This window comes from Giraffa tippelskirchi, chromosome 8 (genome assembly GCF_054371585.1).
Source record: "Giraffa tippelskirchi isolate mGirTip1 chromosome 8, T2T-mGirTip1v1.2.pri, whole genome shotgun sequence".
In the NCBI taxonomy this organism is placed as follows: Eukaryota; Metazoa; Chordata; class Mammalia; order Artiodactyla; family Giraffidae; genus Giraffa; species Giraffa tippelskirchi.
In genome coordinates this window covers 142,425,147-142,448,046 of record NC_137282.1, presented here as the reverse complement: position 1 = coordinate 142,448,046, position 22,900 = coordinate 142,425,147, and the positions used below count along the sequence as shown (strand labels likewise).

At 45.4% G+C, this 22,900-nt stretch overlaps 2 protein-coding genes across 9 annotated transcripts in view; both read right to left on the bottom strand.

The window, feature by feature from the left end:
- LOC145518365 (BOLA class I histocompatibility antigen, alpha chain BL3-7-like) overlaps positions 1-22,900 on the bottom strand; it is a 51,090-nt gene that overhangs the window by 23,924 nt on the left and 4,266 nt on the right. The gene's annotated exons all lie outside the window — the stretch shown is intronic.
- Positions 375-22,540, bottom strand: LOC145518358 (BOLA class I histocompatibility antigen, alpha chain BL3-7-like). 8 transcript variants are annotated; one of them, XM_081522634.1, is made up of 10 exons: positions 22,397-22,540; positions 19,947-20,104; positions 9,093-9,185; positions 8,491-8,751; positions 8,005-8,280; positions 7,119-7,394; positions 6,892-7,002; positions 6,427-6,459; positions 6,238-6,285; positions 5,775-6,074 (listed from the first exon to the last, which is right to left on the bottom strand). In XM_081522634.1, the coding sequence occupies exons 2-10, from the start codon at positions 20,053-20,055 to the stop codon at positions 6,070-6,072; spliced, it is 1,212 nt and encodes a 403-aa protein (XP_081378760.1). In that variant the 5' UTR covers positions 20,056-20,104; positions 22,397-22,540; the 3' UTR covers positions 5,775-6,069. The 8 variants fall into 8 exon arrangements, with proteins under 8 accessions (XP_081378759.1, XP_081378760.1, XP_081378763.1 ...); XM_081522637.1 differs by having other exon boundaries at positions 8,491-8,639; XM_081522635.1 differs by lacking the exons at positions 19,947-20,104; positions 22,397-22,540 and having other exon boundaries at positions 9,093-9,204.

Here is a 22,900-nt window from a genome sequence, read left to right as displayed (position 1 = left end):
AACTGTCTATACATTAAGAAGTCAAATATCTGTGCATGATTTCTCATGATACAGACTCTTGTTATAATCCTGATTCTTCTCAATTTCTGCTTTCCCATTGGCAACCACTTTGAATAATTTTTAGCTGACTCTTTTGGCTTTTATTTACAAATCTCTAAACACGATGCCTTATTAGATCTGCTGCTTGATTTTTCTGTCACAGCCACTATCTGTCACGTCACACAGTGGCTGATGCAATAGTTAATAGTCACTGCTTTCTTTCACTCTTCCCATTTCTTCAGTTTCCCAGTTTATTTATATATTGATCATACTTAGTTCATTCAGCTTTTTCTTTTCCATGACTAATACACTTGTCAACTAAAAAGATGCTCAACTTAAGATTTGTGAGTTAAGCTTTATTTGGGGCAAAATGAGGACTGCAGCCTGGGAGACAGCACCTCAGATAGCTCTGAGAAACAGCTCCAAAAAGGTAGGGAGGGAAGGTCAGTATACATGATTTTGGTGAAGGGGGGAGTTCAGTGCAATCAAGCTTATCTTCCAAAGGTTTTCTGCTAGTCACAAGGAGCTGATCTCACCATGAAGGGATTTAATGCTTTTCTACATATGAGGAAGTGAAGCGAACCAAAGGACAGGAAAAGGTCAGTTTTCATTCCAATCGCTAACAAGGGCAATGCCAAAGAATGTTTAAACTACCGTACAATTGTACTCATTTCACATGCTAGCAAAATTATGCTCAAAATTCTTCAAGCTAGGCATCAGCAGTATGTGAACTGAGAACTTCCAGATGTACAAGCTGGGTTTAGAAAAGGCAGAGGAACCAGAGATCAAATTGCCAGCATTTGTTGGATCACAGAGAAAGCAAGGGAATTCCAGAAAATCATCTACTTCTGCTTCGTTGACTATGCTAAAGATTTTCACTGTGTAGATCACAACAAAGTGTGGAAGAATCTTAAAGAGATGGGAATACCAGACCACCTTACTTGTCTCCTGAAAACCTGTAGGTCAAGAAGCAACAGGTAGAACCAGACACGGAACTATGGGCTGGTATAAAATTGGGAAAGGAGTGTAATAAGGCTGTATATTGTCACCCTGCTTATTTAACTTACATGCAGAATACATCAGCCAAATGCGAGGCTAGATGAATCACAAGTTGGAATCAAGATTGCCAGGAGAAATATTAACAACCTCAGATAAGGAGATGATACCACTTTAATGGCAGAAAGTGAAGAAGAACTAAAGAGCCTCTTGATGAGTGTGAAAGAGGAGAGTGAAAAAGCTGGCTTAAAACTCATCATTTAAAAAACTAAGATCATGGCATCCAGTCCCATCACTTCAAGGCAAATAGAAGGGGAAAAAGTGGCAGTAGTGACAGATTTTATTTTCTTGGGCTCCAAAATCACTACAGACAGACTGCAGTCATGAAATTAAAAGACGCTTGCTCCTTGGAAGGGAAATTATGACTAACTTTGACGGTGTACTGAAAAGCAGAGACATCACTTTAGCAACAAAGATCCATATTGTCATAGCTACGGTTTTTCCATTAGTCATGTACAAATGTGAGAGCTGGACCACGAAGAAACCTGAGGGCCAAAGAATTGATGCTTTCAAACTGTGGCTCTGGATAAGACTCTTGAGAATCCCTTGGACAGCAAGGAAATCAAACCAGTCAATCCTAAAGGAAATCAACCCTGAATACTCATGGGAAGGACTGATGCTAAAGCTGAAACTCCGATACCTTGGCCACCTGAAGAGAAGAGCCGACTCATTGGAAAAGACCCTGATGCTGGGAAAGATAGAAGGCAAAAGGAGAAGGTGGGGACAGAGGATGAGATGATTAGATAGCATCATGAAGCCAATGGACATGACCTTGAGCAAACTCCGGGAGATAGCGGAGGACAGGGAAGCCTGGCATGCTGCAGTCCATAGGGTCACAAATAGTCAGACATGACTTAGCGACTGAACGACAGGAACAGATATCAGATGCAGGAACTGAGATCACAAAATCATTTCTTGAAAATAATCTCTCTAAAGACCCATTCCACTAGCTTCCCTGGAGCACAAAGGGCCTCATTCTCCTCCCTGCACTTCCTCAGGGTGTGTCGAAGGTCAACAGCTATAGCAGCCCAGGATTCAGTCTCTGGAGAGGCAGATGGCAGATGCCCTCAGCAAGTGCCAATTTTAGCTGACACACTCATGTGTAAACTCTATTACCTCTCACTTTCTGCACAACTTCTTGTTCTCCCTGAGTTAACAATTGCCTTTGTGTTTGCTGATTATGTTCTATGAAGCTCTCATGAATTCAGCTCTAATGATTCCTCTGTTTGCATGACTCTTTCAAGAAGTGTGGATACATTGGATATTCCATCAGTTTTTCCTTTTTTGGAAATATCATCCTGGACCCTTCTGACGTGCTCCCACTTGGGTCTGGATTCTTCTGCATCTGGAGCAGAGCCATCGCCCTAGGATCTCCCTCCACTACCATCTGGGAAGCACTTTAAAGTGCTGTGGATACTGCATATTCGGGGAACTCTTACTAGCACATGGCGTATACAGGGAAAGTGAAGTCACTCACTCGTGTCCGAGTCTTTGTGACCCCATGGAGTGTAACCGACCAGGCTCCTCGGTCCATGGGATTTTCCAGGCACAAGTACTGGAGTGGGTTGCCATTTCCTTCTCCAAGGGATCTTCCCGACCCAGGGATCGAACCAGGGTCTTCTGCATTGCAGGCAGAAACTTTACCGTCTGAGCCACCAGAGAAATCTAAAAAAGACTGAATATATTTATAGGTGATTCACTGTATTGTACAGCAGAAAGTGACATAGCATTGTAAATCAATTACACTCCAATGAAAACAAAACAAAGCAAACAAGAAAGCAAGCAGATCTCTACCCTGGATGTCATTTATTAGTCACTTGATCTTTTAGCCAAACCCGAATGCCTGCAATGTACCAGGTCAAATTCCAGTTCCAGATCTTTGCTCTAACAATTGAAATTTGACATTCTTTTCCATCCCTCTCTCCCCCTCACCTGATGAGGAGCATTTCCAGATTAGGAGAATTCCACACTGAAAGAGTCTTGGTAGGAGGCAGAGACCACCTTCCTCCATTAAAGAAGAAAATCAACTTTCCCAAATATTCTTGCCAGAACACACAGCATGATGCTGAGGTCCCACCACTCAGGTGACCACATGTCAGACTCTACTCAGGTCGTTGTGACACGGAAAAGCTGGAACTATGCAGGATGTATCTGGCAAGGGTGTCGAGAGTGGGAGTCACACCACCTGCAGTTGTCAGGAGCCTCAGTGATGGGCGTCTTCAGTGCAGGGTCCACGGCCAGCATGAGGGGCTCACTGTGTAAGCAATGGCACTGTGCCCCAGCAGGGGCGAAAGTTCCTTTGTGGGACCTGGCCTGGAGTGGACACTGTGGATCCTGTTCCCATGGAGCCATATATGTATAGTACTGTATGTCTAACTTTATTTGGATCCCATTGTTAGCTCCAAGAATGAGTGAGGAGAACTCAACCTGGAGAAGAGTTTCAGAGAGCAAGGATTTCATTATGCTGAACTGTGAACCACTGCCTAAGTCTTCAGGTGGAATAAGAACTACATTATTTCTCAACATCACACCTCATAATTGACAATATAGGTATTCCCTATTCTTTCTGAAGAAAAAAAAAATGATTTTAAATGTGGATTTAAGACCCCTCTCTGGCCACTCGCTTTCATATACCTCAGGGGTTCCCAAATTGGCTGATCATCAGAATTGCTTGTGGGGACTCTTATGAAATGCTCAGCCTCTGCGCCGGAACCACCTTCTCAGAGTATTAGGACAAGACCAAGGGTTTGCTTATTTAACAACCTCTGTGTGTGAGGCTGATACACAGCATGTGGGAATACTGGTCTACGTACGTTCTTGCTACTAAAAGTGTGATCTGAAGACCAGCAGCATCACCACCAACCTTATTAAAAATGCAGATTCTCAGGCTCTACTCCCGACTGTCTAGATTTAACGAAGGTCCAGGGGAGCACCAGCATCCCCACCCTGGACACCGCACTAATCCTACAGGCTCCTCCACTGCATCGCTCACCCTTCACCTCCTGATTCTGCACAGCAGTGAGACTGATGCTTCTAGTGCAGTCACACCAGATCATCTTCTATTCAAACCATCTTATGAGTCCACATCTTTCACAGACATCAGACACCTTCTAATATGCTGGAGGCCCACATGATCTGGCCAGACACTGGATCTCATCTCAATTCCTCACTCCTCCAGCCACACCTGCCTCCTGGCTCTTCCTTGAACACAGACACTCTCCTGCCCTTGTGCATTTGCACTGGAGGCCTCTCAGCCTGGAGAGAACTTCCCCCAGACATCCTTGTGGACATTCTTTCATGTTTTTCACATCTTTACTCAAATATCATCTCCTCAACGAGGCCTACACTGACCACCCTAGTAAAACAGCCACATTCCCTGTACCCACACAGTTATACTGTCGGTCACCTTCCTCAGAGCACTTGCCAATCTCTAGGCAGACACTTCCCTCACTTATTAGGCTCACTCTGCCCCCTCTCACCAGAACACACTGCATAAGGCCAACAAAGTGTGTCTGTTTTTAGTTCACTGAGGTTTCACAGATGCAAAAATAGAGCATCATCTATCTGGCAGACAACAAATATCAGATGAAGGAATGATCAGTGTAGATACCTCCGTATTCTATCTTTATTAATGTGAACTCAGGCCACTTGCTCTCTCACGACAGCTACAGCACATCATCCATTCACACTGACATCAATGCTGCCTGTACTTTCCCCACAAGAGCTGATCACCCTTCGCTCTCACACCAACCAGTCTGCACTCTAAACCTAATGATATTTTCTCTTCGGAAAAGATGATCCCAGGCTGACACATCCCATATTCCAACCTGCTGTGATATTATGCACTGCTTTATAAATCCAGGAGTTTGGATTGGAAGAGGCGACAGGCTGCAGAGAAGATTGAAATCCAGCAATAATTAAGACTGGAAACTATTGGTTCCCTCCTCTATGATAACCCCAGAATCTGGTACCTGAAACAAAGATGCAGAAAAGATGCAAAGAAGAATCCAGGAAACAGCCTGAGAAGGCTGGCTAGAGCTGAGTGAGACGAGAGTTTCTCTCTTGTAGCACTGAGAATCCTCTATGCAGGACTTTGGTGACAATGATTCCTGTCTCTGTCAGAGATGGGGGACACACAGAGCAGAATAACAGAACTCTAAGCATGAGGAAAAAACAATCATTATTCAGAAAAACCCTAAATAAGCAAAATATAAACCTGTATACACAAAAAGGCCTGGGGGCAGGACCTAGGCTGAGCCTAGGCTCTATGGTGACAGGAAGTCCTCGCTGCCCACCATCCTAGAGACAGGACAAGGCCCAGGTGACTTCTGAGTCCCTGTGAACACAGGTCTTGGTGGGACAAGGATTGACTGAAGGGATAAGGACAAAGGAGCTGAGAATATGACCCAGCCCAGGAGTGACCACATCAAAGCCCACAATGCACTGAGCACTGACTGGACACAGGCTCCGACCATGCTCAGCTCCTCAGAGTCTCCTCCTGTCCGACCATGCTCAGCTCCTCAGAGTCTCCTCCTGTCCCTCCTGCAACAGACTTAGCACAGCAATCAAAATCATTCTGGAAGGTTCCCGGTGCTTCTGTTCATTTTCTCTCTTAAACTGAAGGAATTGTCTACTTTACTTTCCCAGTAAACTCTCTTGGCAGGTATTAGAAAAAAGAATTTCAATATAGATTTTATTTTCAGTAAGGAAATAAGACGTCATTACTCGGTATACATGTAACAAAGACAGGGATGGAGAGGGTCCAGCCCTATCTCTGCTGGAACAGGAATGTGGATGATGGAGGAGAACACAGGTCAGGGTGGGGAGGGGGCGCGGTGGTCAGTCTCCCCACCTCCTCACGTTATGCTAACAGGAGCACAGACACATTCAGATGCAGCTGCAGAAAGAGGAGTCTGGGGATCTGACGTCACAAAGTGGGGCCGAGCACCACTCAGTCCTCACAAGGCAGCTGTCTCACACTGTGAGAGAAAAGAATCAGGAACCAGTTCAGGTCAGTCATGTAAGGGCTGACATTCTCCACAGCCCCCCACATGCTCACATGTCCCACTCAAAGATCCCCACCACCCAGTGTGTCCCCTCTGCCCCAACTCCTCTCCCAATCTAGACCCTCCAGGGTCTCACCTTTAGGACCTATGAGAGACACATCAGAGCACTGGGCTCTGTCACTGCCTGGAGCAGAACAAAACCAGGACGTGGTCAGAACCGACAGGAGAGAAACTGGAGAAGGCACTTTGAGGAGCGTGAGTCCCCCATGGCCTCCTGTCTGCACCCTCACAAGGGTCTCAGGAATCGCACCCCCTCCGTACTTACAAGCAGTCTGGGTGTAGCTCCCTCCTTTTTCACCTGTGAGAAGAAAGTATCACGTGAAAGACCATGGAGCAGACTGAGTCATGAGATCCTAGAGGAACTCCCTAGTGCTGGATGACAAAGAACTTCTCAGAACTGTGACCAAAAATTCAGGACAGGCTCAGGAACATGAAAGAAGGAGATGTGGAGGGACTGGACCACCTGCCCTCCTGGAGGTCTGTCCTCAGCAGGGACATTCCCTTCTGACCTTCAAATGCTGAGAAATAGGCCCCCAACTGGAATTATGAAGATGAAAAATTTGTCTTTCATTTTCACATGTACTTTACAAAAGGGTCAGTCTTAGCATCAGCTCAGATTCCACATGTGTGTGGAGGGTAATTTCCAGTAACGAGGCAGGCAAACTTCCACCTGGGCCAGAAACCTGCCCAGTGAGACAAGAAAACTCCAATCCCTCCCTCATTTCCTTACCTGAGTGCTTCTTCCTCAAAATCACACCGCCAGTCACTACAGCTCCAGTGACCATGAGGAGAACCAGGCCAACAATGACGCCCATGATGGGGATGGAGGGCTGAGGAGGTTCTGTGGAGGAAAGGGAAGGGACTCAGACTTCAGGCTTCAGTCCTGACCTGGCTGAACGTGTCCAGAAGGGCTCCTGCTTTATCTGAGAGGAAGTTCCATTCCTACCCCTTTCTTACCCCATCTCAGGGTGAGGGGCTCCTGAAGCCCTTTGTGTTGCACACGGCACGTGTATCTCTGCTCCTCTCCAGAAGGCACCACCAGGGCTGCCCACTTCTGGAAGGTTCCATCCCCTGAAGGCCTGGTCTCCACAAGCTCCATGTCCTGGGTCTGGTCCTCCCCATCACGCTGCCAGGTCAGTGTGATCTCTTTAGGGTAGAAGCCCAGGGCCCAGCACCTCAGGGTGACCTCATGGTCAGAGATGCGGTGATGGGCCACATGTGTCTTTGGAGGGTCTGAAGGGGAAGAATCAGAAAATTCACACTCCATGGGCCACTGAAGCAGTACCACGTGACCATGCTGAGAATGGATGAGATAATGGGTTTGAAAAGAAGCAGCACAAACACCAGATATCAGCCTGGACTCTGGGGTCTGGGAAAAACTCCTAGTCCTTGGAAAGTTCTGGAGTCAGGGTGAGTACCAAGGTAGAAGACTCCATGTAAGGGGAAAATACAGAGTAATGGTGCTGATTTGGGTGGAGGCTGAACGGCTCAGAAAAGCTGGAGTCTGGCCTCCCAAGATGTTCTCAGGGTGAGAACAGGCCTTGAGAGAGAAAGTCATGGTTCACAAGATGGCAGTCAGGGTCAAAGGGCACCGCTGACCAGTTATTTCGGGGATGCTTTTCTGCTTCTTCTCCAAAAACACTGAATGCTTTAACTGTCCCTCAGAGAAGTGGGGCCACTGGTGTAGTCACTGTCTTGTACAGAATATGAAAACCTGGGGGGATTCCCCGCTCTCCAGACAAGAAGTTGGGGCGGTGTTTCCAGAAGGACCCTATTTTCCTCTCCAAGTGGAAAGCCGGCTCCAGCCTGAAAGGAGATCAGGGAGGCCCGTGGCCTGTTATACCTGTGCGCAGCAGCGTGTCCTTCCCGTTCTCCAGGTGTCTGTGGAGCCACTCCACACACTTGACCTCCACGTAGTTGCGTTCGAACTCTGCCTCACTGGAGATTTGCCACTTGAGCTTTTCGATCTCAGCGGTCGCGTCCCCCGCGGTCCAGGAGCGGAGGTCTCGGTTCAGGGCGATGCGATCTCTGCCGTCGTAAGCGGTCTGCCAGAACCCGCGGAGGAGGCGGCCGTCCGGCCCCACGTCGCAGCCAAACATCCACTGGTAGGTATGAGACCCTGACCCGCCCCGACCACTCGCGGTGATTAAATCCAAACTGAAAATAAAACCGGGTCAAGTCTCCGCCCCCCACTTCCCCCGGCTCCTCCCGAGTCGGGGGGCGGTGAGGGTCCTGCAATGTCGGGGTGACCCTCGGACCCAGAGATTCGGACCCCAGCCAGTCCCTGGGGATAGGGGTCGCGACCTGGACCCGGGCCCGCGTCGCTTACCGGCCTCACTCTGGTTGTAGTCGCCACGCAGTTTGTTCAAGCAAAATCGTGAATTCTGTTGACGTTCCTCGACATCTCGTGTCAACTCTTCCCGGTATTCCGGCTCCATCCACGGCGCTCCGGGCTCCATTCTCGGATTCGGGGCGTCGCTGTCGAACCGCGCGAACTGCGTGTCGTCCACGTAGCCGACGGCAAATAAACGCGGCTCCCCGAGGCCGGGCCGGGACACGGCGGTGTAGAAATAGCTCAGGGAGTGGGAGACTGGGGGCGGGGAGGGAAGAGACCCGGCCCGACGTTCCTCCCGGCGCGGGTCCCCGGGTCAGAGGTCATGGGCCCGGGAGCGGGGAGGGTCTAGAGGCACGTGAGACCGAAAAGGTCGGAGAAGGACTGGGACTTCTTGGGGGAGAGAAATGAGGCCGGGAAGCAGGGGCGGGAACCAGGGGCGGGAAGCAGGGGAGAGACAGGACGAGACCAGGGGGAAGGGGGCGGGTCTGGGCGAAAGCGGTGGGGTGGCTCCTTTTCTGGGGGTCCTGTCTCCCCACCCCTGGGCGGTCCCCTCACCCCTTCCCGCAGAGGCCGTTCCCTCCCGTCCCCGCACTCACCCGCCTTGGTCTCGGTCAGGAGCAGGACCCCCGAGAGCAGCAGGAAGAGGGTTCGCGGCCTCATGACATGTATCCTCTGGGTCTGGGGAGAAACTGTGTCCCGGCGGAGGCTGAGGGTGGGGTGGGGTATCGGTGGAGACTTTATAACCTGGAACCGCGGGGCCGCTGATTGGCTTCTGGAAACCAGACACCCAATAGGAGTGAGAACTAGGGCCACGACACGAGTGTTCGGGCAGAGAGGCACAACACAGTTTGCAAAGAGAAAGGGAAACTCAAGGAGACTAGGGATCCCCAACACAGACAGTCCCCGCCCCAAACAAGGCCCTTGACTCTGAGAACCTGAGATCCTGAGAACCAGATCCGGTACCTGGGACTTTGCCCTGATCCCTCCTCTCCTGCACCGAGAATTCTGCAGTCAAACTGTCCCCGAGTCCTGGCCCAGCGACTATGTAGTCAGATATTTTCAGAGCATTTTGGTCAGGATATTTATACAGTCCTACAAATTAGTAAGGACCCTAAGGATAATTTTGTTTATGTGGTTACTTCTATCGATATTTTCCGTAGTAGAAATAACAGTTTAACAATTTTCAACTAATTTATTTAGGATAATGTTAATAACCCATGATTTTTATACGAAAAATAACTATTTCTCCAAATAAACTCTATAGTGAGAACAGCGGGCATTTTTTCTTATTATATTTTTTCAAGTCTTTTCCCTCTCTGTCTCACTGGATTTTATGTTACCTTTTGCATTGAATCCATTATTTTGATTGAAATCTATGAAAATAAAAAGGACCATACATATGTAGGAGTAATATTTTAAATAACTTTTCCTGTTATTTGTGGATGTTTATCTTTGATACAAAACTAAAACTATGCAAGTAATAGTTTCTTAAAGGTTATTTTCTCAGTGGACCTGAAACGATATCACTATTTCCTATTCTGTTCCGTTAAAATCCATAAGCCTATTTTGCACACTGGATGTCACTTGTACTAATGTAAGATTTTTTAAAAGTAATTCACTGTTTCACTAAGTTTTATAGATCTTCCAGTGTCTTTCCTTCTTTCAAATAAAAATTGCATTCCATGAAAAAGAGGGTAGTTCAGCACGTACAAATGATTTTCCTTGGAACATCAGTTCATTTCAGTCGCTCAGTCGTGTCCGACACTTTGTGACCCCATGAATTGCAGCACGCCAGGCCTCTCTGTCCATCACCAACTCCTGGAGTCCACCCAAACCCATGTCCATCGAGTCAGTGATGCCATACAACCATCTCATCCTCCGTTGTCCCCTTCGCCTCCTGCCCCCAATCCTACCCAGCATCAGGGTCTTTTCCAATGAGTCAACTCTTCGCAAGAGGTGGCCAAAGTATTGGAGTTTCAGCTTCAACATCAGACCTTCCAATGAACACCCAGGATTGATCTCCTTTAGGATGGATTGATTGGATTCCTTTGCAGTCCAAGGGACTCTCAAGAGTCTTCTCCAACACCACAGTTCGAAAGCATCAATTCTGCGGCGCTCAGCTTACTTCACTGTCCAACTCTCACATCCATACATGACCACTGGAAAAACCATAGCCTTGACTAGACGGACTTTTGTTGGCAAAGTAATGTCTCTGCTTTTAAATATGCTGTCTAGGTTGGCCATAACCTTCCTTCCAAGGAGTAAGCGTCTTTTAATTTCATGGCTGCAATCACCATCAGCAGTGATTCTGGAGCCCCCAAAAATAAAGTCTGACATTGTTTCCACTGTTTCCCCATTTATTTCCCATGAAGTGATAGGACCAGATGCCGTGATCTTAGTTTTCTGAATGTTGAGCTTTAAGCCAACTTTTTCACTCTCCTCTTTCACTTTCATCAAGAGGCTCTTTAGTTCTTCTTCACTTTCTGCCATAAGGGTGGTGTCATCTGCATATCTGAGGTTATTGCTACTTCTTCTGGCAATCTTGATTCCAGCTTGTGTTTCTTCCAGCCCAGCGTTTCTCATGATGTACTCTGCATATAAGTTAAATAAGCAGGGTGACAATATATAGCCTTGACATACTCCTTTTCCTATTTGGAACCAGTCTGTTTTTCCATGTCCAGTTCTAACTGTTGCTTCCTGACCTGCATACAGGTTTCTCAAGAGACAGGTCAGATGGTCTGGGATTCCCATCTCTTTCAGAATTTTCCACAGTTTATTGTGATCCACACAGTCAAAGGCTTTGGCATAGTCAATAAAGCAGAAATAGATGTTTTACTGGAACTCTCTTGCTTTTTCGATGATCCAGCAGATATTGGCAATTTGATCTCTGGTTCCTCTGCCTTTTCTAAAACCAGCTTGAACATCTGGAAGTTCACGGTTCACGTATTACTGAAGCCTGGTTTGGAGAATTTTGAGCGTTAGTTTACTAGCATGTGCTGCTGCTGCTAAGCCGCTACAGTCATATCCGACTCTGTGCGACCCCATAGATGGCAGCCCACCGGGCTCCCCCGTCCCTGGAATTCTCCAGGCAAGAATACTGGAGTGGATTGCCATTTCCTTCTCCAATGAGATGAGTGCAATTGTGCGGTAGTTTGAGCATTCTTTGGCATTGCCTTTCTTTGGGATTGGAACGAAAACTGACCTTTTCCAGTCCTGTGGCCACTGCTGAGTTTTCCAGATTTGCAGGCATATCGAGGGCAGCACTTTCACAGCATCATCTTTGAGGATTTGAAATAGCTCAACTGGAATTGCATCACCTCCACTAGCTTTGTTCGTAGTGATGCTTTCTAAGGCCCACTTGACTTCACATTCCAGGATGTCTGGCTCTAGGTGAGTGATCACACCATTGTGATTATCTGGGTCATGAAGATCTTTTTTGTACAGTTCTTCTGTGTATTCTTGCCACCTCTTCTTAATATCTTCTGCTTCTGTTAGGTCCATACCATTTCTGTCCTTTATCGAGCCTATCTTTGCATGAAATGTTCCTTTGGTATCTCTAATTTTCTTGAAGAGATCTCTAGTCTTTCCCAATCTGTTGTTTTCCTCTATTTCTTTGCATTGATCGCTGAGGAAGGCTTTCTTATCTCTCCTTGCTATTCTTTGGAACTCTGCATTGAGATGGGAATATCTTTCGTTTTCTCCTTTGCTTTTCGCTTCTCTTCTCTTCCCAGCTATCTGTAAGGCCTCCTCAGGCAGCCATTTTGCTTTTTTGCATTTCTTTTCCATGGGGATTGTCTTGATCCCTGTCTCCTGTACAATGTCACGAATCTCTGTCCATAGTTCATCAGGCACTCTATCAGATCTAGTCCCTTAAATCTAATTGTCACTTCTACTGTATACTCATAAGGGATTTGATCTAGGTCATACCTGAATGGACTAGTGGTTTTCTCTACTTTTTTCAATTTAAGTCTGAATTTGGCAATAAGCAGTTCATGATCTGAGCCACAGTCTGCTCCCGGTCTTGTTTTTGCTGACTGTATAGAGCTTCTCCATCTTTGGCTGTAAAGAATATAATCAGTCTGATTTTGGTGTTGACCATCTGGTGATGTCCACGTGTAGAGTCTTCTCTTGTGTTGTTGGAAGAGGGTGTTTGCTATGACCAGTGCGTTCTCTTGGCAAAACTCTATTAGCCTTTACCCTGCTTCATTCTGTACTCCAAGGCCAAATTTGCCTGTTACGTCAGGTGTTTCTTGACTTCCTACTTTTACATTCCAGTCCCCTATAATGAAAAGGACATCTTTTTTGGGTACTTTGGAATGTAGCACAAATGCTTGATGTATACTTCCCATGTCATCATAGAAGATAGTTCTTTTTAAGAAAAATAACCATTTACTAGCATTCTGAGATTTGACCATAAGTCTATTATTTTCCTAAAAGAAGCAGCTTATTTTTACAGTAGGGAAAAAAACAGAGCAATATTTTTTCAAGGCATATATTAAGATTAGAACACCATTTTCTGAATTTTGCTTAGGCATGAAAAACTTGAAAGGCCAATATTCACACCAGTTTTTTTTTTTTTAAGTATTGATAGTTTTTGATACTATGAAATAGCAAACAAGGGAAACAGCAGAGCAACCTGTATTAGCAGTCAATAAAGTCTCAAATGATGGTAAGACACTAGCTACCAGGTAATCCAGAAAGATTGTTCTAAGGGAAAGAATTGCAAATGCAACATTTCTGAAGGAAGCATTAAAAACTGTTACAGCATTTATGTCATTAAAATGTTATATCTCAAAATGAGGAAGCTGACGTTCAGATTGACCCAAAATAATTCTAGAAAAGAGCGTAAGATTCATTAATATTAAATCTAATTAATAACATTAATGAGAAGATTATTAAGAAGAAGTGTCAAGAATATACTGAAGATACAATATGGTAAAGTTAAAAAAAAGAAAAGAATATACTGAAGAACTCTACAAAACAGATCTTAAAGACCCATCTAACCACGATGGTGTGATCACTGATCTAGAGCCAGACATCCTGGAGGGTGAAGTCAAGTGGGTCTCAGGAAGCATCACTATGAACAAAGCTAGTGGAGCTGATGGAGCTCCAGTTGAGCTCTTTCAAATCCTAAAAGATGATGCTGTGAAAGTGCTGCACTTGATATGCTGGCAAATATGGAAAACACAGCAGTGGTGGTAAGATTGCAAAAAGTCCATTTCATTCCAATCCCAAAGAAGGGCAATGCCAAAGAATCTTCAAACTACCACACAATTGCACTCATTTCACACACTATCAAGATTATGCGCAAAATTCTCCAAGGTAGGCTTCAACAGTACGTGAACCAAGAACTTCCAGATGTTTCAGCTGGATTTAGAAAAGGCAGAGGAATCAGAGATCAAATTGCCAATATCCGTTGGATCATAGAAAAAGCAAGAGAGTTCAAGAAAAACATCTACTTCTGCTTCATTGATTACAGTAAAGCCTTTGATAGTGTAGATCACAACAAACTGTGGAATATTCTTCAAGAGATGGGAATACCAGACCACCTTACGTACCTTCTGCAAAACCTATATGCAGGTGAGGAAGCAACAGTTAGAACTGGACATGGAACAACAGACTGGTTCCAAATTGGGAAAGGAGTACATCAAGGCTGTATATTTTCACCCTGCTTATTTAACTAATATGCAGAATACATCATGTGAAATGCCAGGCTGGAGGAAGCACAAGCTGAAATCAAGATTGCCTGGAGAAATATCAATAACCTCAGATACACAGATGACACCAACCTTATGGCAGAAATCGAAGAACTAAAGAGCCTCTTGTTAAAAATAAAAGAGGAGAGTGAAAAAGTTGGCTTAAAACTCAACATTCAGAAAACTAAGATCATGGCATCTGGTCCCATCATTTCATGGCAAATAGATGGGAAAACAATGGAAACACTGAGAGACTTTATTTTCTTGGGCTCCAAAATCACTGCAGATGGTGACTGAAGCCATGAAATTAGAAGATGATTGCTCCTTAGAAGAAAAGCTATGACCAACCTAGGCAGCATATTAAAAAGCAGAGGCGTTACTTTGCCGACAAAGGTCGCTCTAGTCAAAGCTATGGTTTCTCCAGTAGTCATGTATGGATGTGAGAGTTGGACTATAAAGAAGGCTGAGCGCCAAAAATTGATGCTTTTAAACTGTGGTGTTGGAGAAGACACCTGAGAGTCCCTTGGACTGCAAGGAGATCAAAGCAGTCTATTCTAAAGGAAATCAGTCCTGAATATTCATTGGAAGGACTGATGCTGAAGCTGAAGCTCCAATACTTTGGCCACCTGATGCAAAGAACTGACTCACTGGAAAAGACCCTGATGCTGAGAAAGATTGAAGGCAGGAGGAGAAGGGGACAAGAGAGGATGAGGTGGTTGGATGGCATCATCGACTTGATGGACATGAGTTTGAGCAAGCTCTGGGAGTTGGTGATGAACAGGGAAGCCTGGCGTGCTGCAGTCTACGGGGTCACAAAGAGTCAGAGACGACTGAGAGACTAAACTAAACTGAAAGGGGAAACCAGTTAGGAGGTGGGTCTGCGTTTAAGGCAGGAGAGCCTTGAGTTTTCACTCCTGTATCATTTCCTTTCTTCCTGCGGACTTCTGTCCCTGTTGTGGAGGGTGGTGGCAGCAGGGACAGGTGATGGTGTTGATGGAATCAGAGGAGGAGTCCAGCAAGAGCTGGGAAAAAGGAGGCAAAAAAGGATGGGTGTGTCTTCCCTCAGAGGATGGCCAAATCTGACCTTGGAGCAACTGAAAGAGAATCTCTGAGGGAATAAAAAGCAATTTTCTGCAACCAGCTGGTCAGTTATTTATTGGTTTTTCTTTTTCCCCAGAGCCTATTAGCCTGCAAGCCCTGGATCAATGCCAGATGGAGCTAACTGATCATAATGGCCTCACACACCCAGGATATCAGTCCTCGTGTCAGATCCCGGCTCCATCAGTTTAACAGGGGAAGCTTAGAATCTGCAGCCAGGAGGCCTGAATTCAGTTCCTAGTTCTGGTCTTAATAGCACGTTTTCTTTTATGTGTGTTCCGTTATTTATCTTATTATTTTTAAATTATTTTTATTTTATTTTTAATTGGAGAGTACTTGCATTACAATGTTGTATTGGTTTCTGCTATACAGCAGTGTGAATCAGCCACAAGTATACATGTATCTCCTCCCTCTGGAACTTCCCTCCCACCTTCCCCATCCCACCCCTCTAGGTCGCAGAGCATCAGGTTGAGCTTTCTATGTTATACCAAAACTTCCCACTAGCTTTTTACACATGGTAATGTATATGTTTCAGTGCTACTCTCTCATTTCGACCCACCCTCTCCTTCCCTCACTGGGCCCACAAGTCCATTCTCCACGTCTGCGTCTCTATTCCTGTCCTGTAAATAGGTTCATCAGTACCATTTTTCTAGGTTCCATATAGATGTATTTTTTGCTTTATTATTATTATTTTTGAAGATAGTTGATTCACAATATAACACATTACTTCTTGAGGTCTCCATTTCTTCATCTATGAAATGAGAAAACTAGTGTTTATTTCCAGTCATAGTTGGGATGATTAAAAGCATTAATATATTTGAGGTGGTTGCATCTGCACCACACCAGTAACCAATATTACTTTTGCTTTTTATATTATAATAGGCCACATGGACAATAAATTATTACCAATAAGCTTTATCTGCCAGTTTCCTTATTGTGGCTTCTCCTGAGATGACTACTAGCAGATTTCTGGAAATCTAAGATTCCCTTCACCCTTGTCACAGTCATATATGTATTACTTCATGCGTGCAACATCTGTATACTTTCATATTAAAAGTTTTAATTGCTCTTTAAATATACACATCTGGATTGCATTTTGTTTCACGTGCCTGGGAAGGGAGAGCGTGTAAGATTCTGGGGAAAAGGAGAGTTTTATCTCAGCCTTGAGGAAGCTCTAATAATTCCCCACCTCTCTCAGCTCCCATTGTCCGACAGGTTCAGCATACAGGGCTGGGGGATAATGCAGTGGGACACCTGGGGCCAGTGTTCAGTGGCTGATCCTTGGGGGGGAATCTCCCCTGAACAATTGTCACCCTCATGTGATAAAGCAGAGCTGAAGGGCGATGTCGGGAGAGGGGACAGGACAGGGCTTGGGGGCTTCTGATTAGGAGGACTAGGGGGCAGTATGCTTCCAGGGAGCCATGACTCTTGGGGATGAGTGTCCTGAACTGAGAGAGTAAAGGAGCCCAGAATGTGGAGGCATCAATCGAGCAGCAGCATCTCCCTCCATCAGCTCAGACTGATTTCCACAGGGCAGATGGCAGGTGAGACTTCTCCATCGGACCCTCAGTCGTTCTGACTTCTGCTCTGGGGGCACACAGGTGAGCGGTGCTCTCCCTGGTCAGGACAACCTTAGCCCCACCCAGGTAAAGCATTTGTGGCAGCGTGTTCTAAGGGGCACCTCCCACAGACCCGAGACAGATAACAGGAGCACTCTCTGCAGCAGGACCTGACTGGAAGCAAGAGGGTGACGAAGGGTTGTCCCTAGTCAGGGCCTGTTCCCTCCCTGCCTGGTGCACATGATGCACAGTGAGTAATGGGAATAGAGAACTCATTCCATGTCTGTTTATCAGAATGGGATGATATATTCTTTCATGGTTTTATTCAAGGCTAATGTCATTCACGCAGTTGTGCACGCATGTTTCCATTCGCGTGTTCTTGCATTTTAGTAAACTCTCAAGTGTCATTTGTTGTACTCAGCTTTCATTAAGCATAAACTTTCATCCTCATTCATTTTCTTGTGTGATTATTTAATCAAAGGCACAACTGTCTGTACATTAAGAAGTCAAATATCTGTACATGATTTCTCATGATACAGACTCTTATTATAATCCTGATTCTTCTCAATTTCTGCTTTCCCATTGGCGACCACTTTGAATAATTTTTAGCTGATTCTTTTGGCTTTTATTTCCAAATCTCTAAACACTATGCCTTATTAGAACTGCTGCTTGATTTTTCTGTCACAGTCACTGTCTGTCGCATCACACAGTGGCTGATGCAATATTTAATATTCATTGCTTTCTTTCAGTCTTCCATTCCTTCAGTTTCCCAGCTTATTCTTATATTGATCATACTTAGTTCATTCAGCTTTTTCTTTTCCATGACTAATACACTTGTCAACTAAAAAGATGCTCAACTTAAGACTTGTGAGTTAAGTTTTATTTGGGGCAAAATGAGGACCGCAGCCTGGGAGACAGCACCTCAGATAGCTCTGAGAAACAGCTCCAAAGAGGTAGGGAGGGAAGGTCAGTATATATGATTCTGGTGAAGGGGGGAGTTCAGTGCAATCAAGTACTTATCTTCCAAAGGTTTTCTGCTAGTCACAAGGAGCTGATCTCACCATGAGAGGATTTAATGCTTTTCTACACGTGAGGAAGTGAAGTGAACCAAAGGATGGGAAAAGGTCAGTTTTCACTCCAATCCCTAAGAAGGGCAATGCCAAAGAATGTTTAAACTACCGTACAATTTACTCATTTCACATGCTAGGAAAATTATGCTCAAAATTCTTCAAGCTAGGCGTCAGCAGTATGTGAACTGAGAACTTCCAGATGTACAAGCTGGGTTTAGAAAAGGCAGAGGAACCAGAGATCAAATTGCCAGCATTTGTTGGATCACAGACAAAGCAACAGAATTCCAGAAAAACATCTACTTCTGCTTCATTGACTATGCTAAAGATTTTCACTGCATAGATTACAACAAACTGTGGAATAATCTTAACGAGATGGGAATACCAGAACACCTTACATGTCTCCTGAAAACCTGTAGGTCAAGAAGCAACAGGTAGAACCAGACACGGAACTACGGGCTGGTATAAATTGGGAAAGGAGTGTAATAAGGCTGTATGTTGTCACCCTGCTTATTTAACTTATATGCAGAATACATCAGGCAAAATGCCAGGCTAGATGAATCACAAGTTGGAATCAAGATCGCCAGGAGAAATATCAACAACCTCAGATAAGGAGATGATACCACTTTAATGGCAGAAAGTGAAGAAGAACTAAAGAGCCTCTTGATGAGTGTGAAAGAGGAGAGTGAAAAAGCTGGCTTAAAACTCATCATTTAAAAAACTAAGATCATGGCATCCAGTCCCATCACTTCAAGGCAAATAGAAGGGGAAAAAGTGGCAGCAGTGACACATTTTATTTTCTTGGGCTCCAAAATCATTACAGACAGACTGCAGTCATGAAATTAAAAGACGCTTGCTCCTTGGAAGGGAAACTATGACTAACTTTGACAGCGTATTAAAAAGCAGAGACATCACTTTGGCAACAAAGATCCATATTGTCATAGCTACGGTTTTTCCAGTAGTCATGTACAAATGTGAGAGCTGGACCACGAAGAAACCTGAGGGCCAAAGAATTGATGCTTTCAAACTGTGGCTCTGGATAAGACTCTTGAGAATCCCTTGGACAGCAAGGAGATCAAACCAGTCAATCCTAAAGGAAATCAACCCTGAATACTCATGGGAAGGACTGATGCTAAAGCTGAAACTCTGATACCTTGACCACCTGAAGAGAAGAACCGACTCATTGGGAAAGACCCTGATGCTGGGAAAGATAGAACACAAAAGGAGAAAGTGGGAACAGAGGATGAGATGATTAGATAGCATCACCGAGCCAATGGACATGACCTTGAGCAAACTCTGGGAGATAGCATAGGACAGGGAAGCCTGGCATGCTGCAGTCCATAGGGTCACAAATAGTCAGACACGACTTAGCGACTGAACGACAGGAACAGATATCAGATGCAGGAACTGAGATCACAAAATCATTTCTTGAAAATAATCTCTCTAAAGACCCATTCCACTAGCTTCCCTGGAGCACAAAGGGCCTCATTCTCCTCCCTGCACTTCCTCAGGGTGTGTCGAAGGTCAACAGCTGTAGCAATCCAGGATTCAGTCTCTGGAGAGGCAGATGGCAGATGCCCTGAGCAAGTGTCAATTTTAGCTGACACACTCATGTGTAAACTCTATTACCTCTCACTTTCTGCACAACCTCTTGTTCTTCCTGAGTTAACAATTGCATTTGTGTTTGCTGATTATGTTCTATGAAGCTCTCATGAATTCAGCTCTAATGATTCCTCTGTTTGCATGACTCTTTCAAGAAGTGTGGATACATTGGATATTCCATCAGTTTTTCCTTTTTTGGAAATATCATCCTGGACCCTGCTGACGTGCTCCCACTTGGGTCTGGATTCTTCTGCATCTGGAGCAGAGTCATCACCCTAGGATATCCCTCCACCACCATCTGGGAAGCACTTTAAAGTGCTGTGGATACTGCATATACAGGGAACTCTTACTAGCACATGGCGTATATGGGGAAAGTGAAGTCACTCACTCGTGTCCGAGTCTTTGTGACCCCATGGAGTGTAACCTACCAGGCTCCTTGGTCCATGGGATTTTCCAGGCACAAGTACTGGAGTGAGTTGCCATTTCCTTCTCCAAGGGATCTTCCCGACCCAGGGATCGAACCAGGGTCTTCTGCATTGCAGGCAGACACTTTACCGTCTTAGCCACCAGAGAAATCTAAAAATGACTGAATATATTTATAGGTGATTCACTGTATTGTACAGCAGAAAGTGACACAGCATTGTAAATCAATTACACTCCAATGAAAACAAAACAAAACAAACAAGTAAGCAAGCAGATCTCTACCCTGGATGTCGATTATTAGTCACTTGATCTTTTAGCCATACCCGAGTGCCTGCAATGTACCAGGTCAAATTCCAGTTCCAGATCTTTGCTCTAACAATTGAAATTTGACATTTTTTACCATCCTTCTCTCCCCCACACCTGATGAGTAGCATTTCCAGATTAGGAGAATTCCACACTGAAAGAGTCTTGGTAGGAGGCAGAGACCACCTTCCTCCATTAAAGAAGAAAACTCACTCTCCCAAATATTCTTGCCAGAGCACACAGCATGATGCTGAGGTCCCACCACTCAGGTGACCACATGTCAGACACTACTCAGGCCGTTGTGACACGGAGAAGCTGTAACTATGCAGGATGTATCTGCCAAGGGTGTCGAGAGTGGGAGTCACACCACCTCCAGTTGTCAGGAGCCTCAGTGATGGCCGTCCTCAGCGAGGGTCCACGTGCAGCATGAGGAGCTGACTGTGTAAGCAATGACACTGTGCCCCAGCAGGGGCAAAAGTTCCTTTGTGGGACCTGGCCTGGAGTGGACACTGTGGATCCTGTTCCCATGGAGCCATATATATATAGTACTTTATGTCTAACTTTATTTGGATCCCATTGTTAGCTCCAAGAATGAGTGAGGAGAATTCAACCTGGAGAAGAGTTTCAGAGAGCAAGGATTTCATTACGCTGAACTGTGAACCACTGCATAAGTCTTCATGTGGAGTAAGAACCACATTATTTCTCAACATCACACCTCATAATTGACAATATAGGTATTCCCTTTTCTTTCTGAAGGAAAAAAAATGGTTTTAAATGTGGATTTAAGACCCCTCTCTGGCCACTCGCTTTCATATACCTCAGGGGTTCCCAAATTGGCTGATCATCAGAATTGCTTGTGGGGACTCTTATGAAATGCTCAGCCTCTCCTGAGAACCACCTTCTCAGAGTATTAGGTCAAGATCAAGGGACTGCTTATTTAACAACCTCTGTGTGTGAGGCTGATACACAGCATGTGGGAATCCTTGTCTACGTACATTCTTGCTACTAAAAGTGCGATCTGAAGACCAGCAGCATCACCACCAACCTTATTACAAATGCAGATTCTTGGGCTCTACTCCCGACTGTCTAGATTTAACGAAGGTCCAGGGGAGCACCAGCATCCCCACCCTTGACACAGCACTAATCCTACAGGCTCCTCCACTGCATCGCTCACCCTTCACCTCCTGATTCTGCACAGCAGTGAGACTGATGCTTCTAGTGCAGTCACACCAGATCATCTTCTATTCAAACCATCTTATGAGTCCACATCTTTCACAGACATCAGACACCTTCTAATATGCTGGAGGCCCACATGATCTGCCCATACACTGGATGTCATGTCAATTCCTCACTCCTCCAGCCACACCTGCCTCCTGGCTCTTCCTTGAATACAGACACTCTCCTGCCCTTGTGCATTTGCACTGGAGGCGCCTCTGCCTGGAGAGAACTCCCCGCAGACATCCTTGTGGACATTCTTTCATGTCCTTCACATCTTTATTCAAATATCATCTCCACAACGAGGCCTACACTGACCACCCTAGTAAAACAGCCACATTGCCTGTACCCACACACTTATACTCTCGTCACCTTCCTCAGAGCACTTGCCAATCTCTAGGCAGACACTTCCCTCACTTATTAGGCTCACTCTGCCCCCTCTTACCAGAACACACTGCACGAGGACAACAAAGTGTGTCTGTTGTTCATTCACTGAGGTTTCACAGATGCAAAAATAGAGCATCATCTATCTGGCACACAACAAATATCAGATGAAGGAATGATCAGTGTAGATACCTCCGTATTCTATCTTTATTAATGTGAACTCAGGCCACTTGCTCTCTCACGACAGCTACAGCACATCATCCATTCACACTGACATCAATGCTGCCTGTACTTTCCCCACAAGAGCTAATCACCCCTCCCTCCCACACCAACCAGTCTGCACTCTACACATAATGATATTTTCTCTTCAGAAAAGATGATCCCAGGCTGACACATCCCATATTCCAACCTGCTGTGATATTACGGACTGCTTTATAAATACAGGAGTTTGGATTGGAAGAGGCGACAGGCTGCAGAGAAGATAGAAATCCAGCAAGAATTAAGACTGGAAACTATTGGTTCCCTCCTCTATGATAACCCCAGAATCTGGTACCTGAAACAAAGATGCAGAAAGGATGCAAAGAAGAATCCAGGAAACAGCCTGAGAAGGCTGGCTAGAGCTGAGTGAGACGAGAGTTTCTCTCTTGTAGCACTGAGAATCCTCTATGCAGGACTTTGGTGACAATGATTCCTGTCTCTGTCAGAGATGGGGGACACACAGAGCAGAATAACAGAACTCTAAGCATGAGGAAAAAACAATCATTATTCAGAAAAACCCTAAATAAGCAAAATATAAACCTATACACACAAAAAGGCCTGGGGGCAGGACCTAGGCTGAGCCTAGGCTCTATGGTGACAGGAAGTCCTCGCTGCCCACCATCCTAGAGACAGGACAAGGCCCAGGTGACTTCTGAGTCCCTGTGAACACAGGTCTTGGTGGGACAAGGATTGACTGAAGGGATAAGGACAAAGGAGCTGAGAATATGACCCAGCCCAGGAGTGACCACATCAAAGCCCACAATGCACTGAGCACTGACTGGACACAGGCTCCGACCAT

What these genes read in the sequence shown, in the direction of transcription:
- LOC145518358 (XM_081522633.1), bottom strand. Translation starts at nt 9,156, where the DNA reads ATGAGGCCGCGAACCCTCTTCCTGCTGCTCTCGGGGGTCCTGCTCCTG. An exon ending in GGACACGCTGCTGCGCACAG is followed by an intron (nt 7,395 to 8,004) that starts GTATAACAGGCC and finishes CTTCCCCTTCAG; the next exon opens with ACCCTCCAAAGACACATGTG. An exon ending in GAGCTACACCCAGACTGCTT is followed by an intron (nt 1,914 to 6,426) that starts GTAAGTACGGAG and finishes TATGGACTGCAG; the next exon opens with CATGCCAGGCTTCCCTGTCC.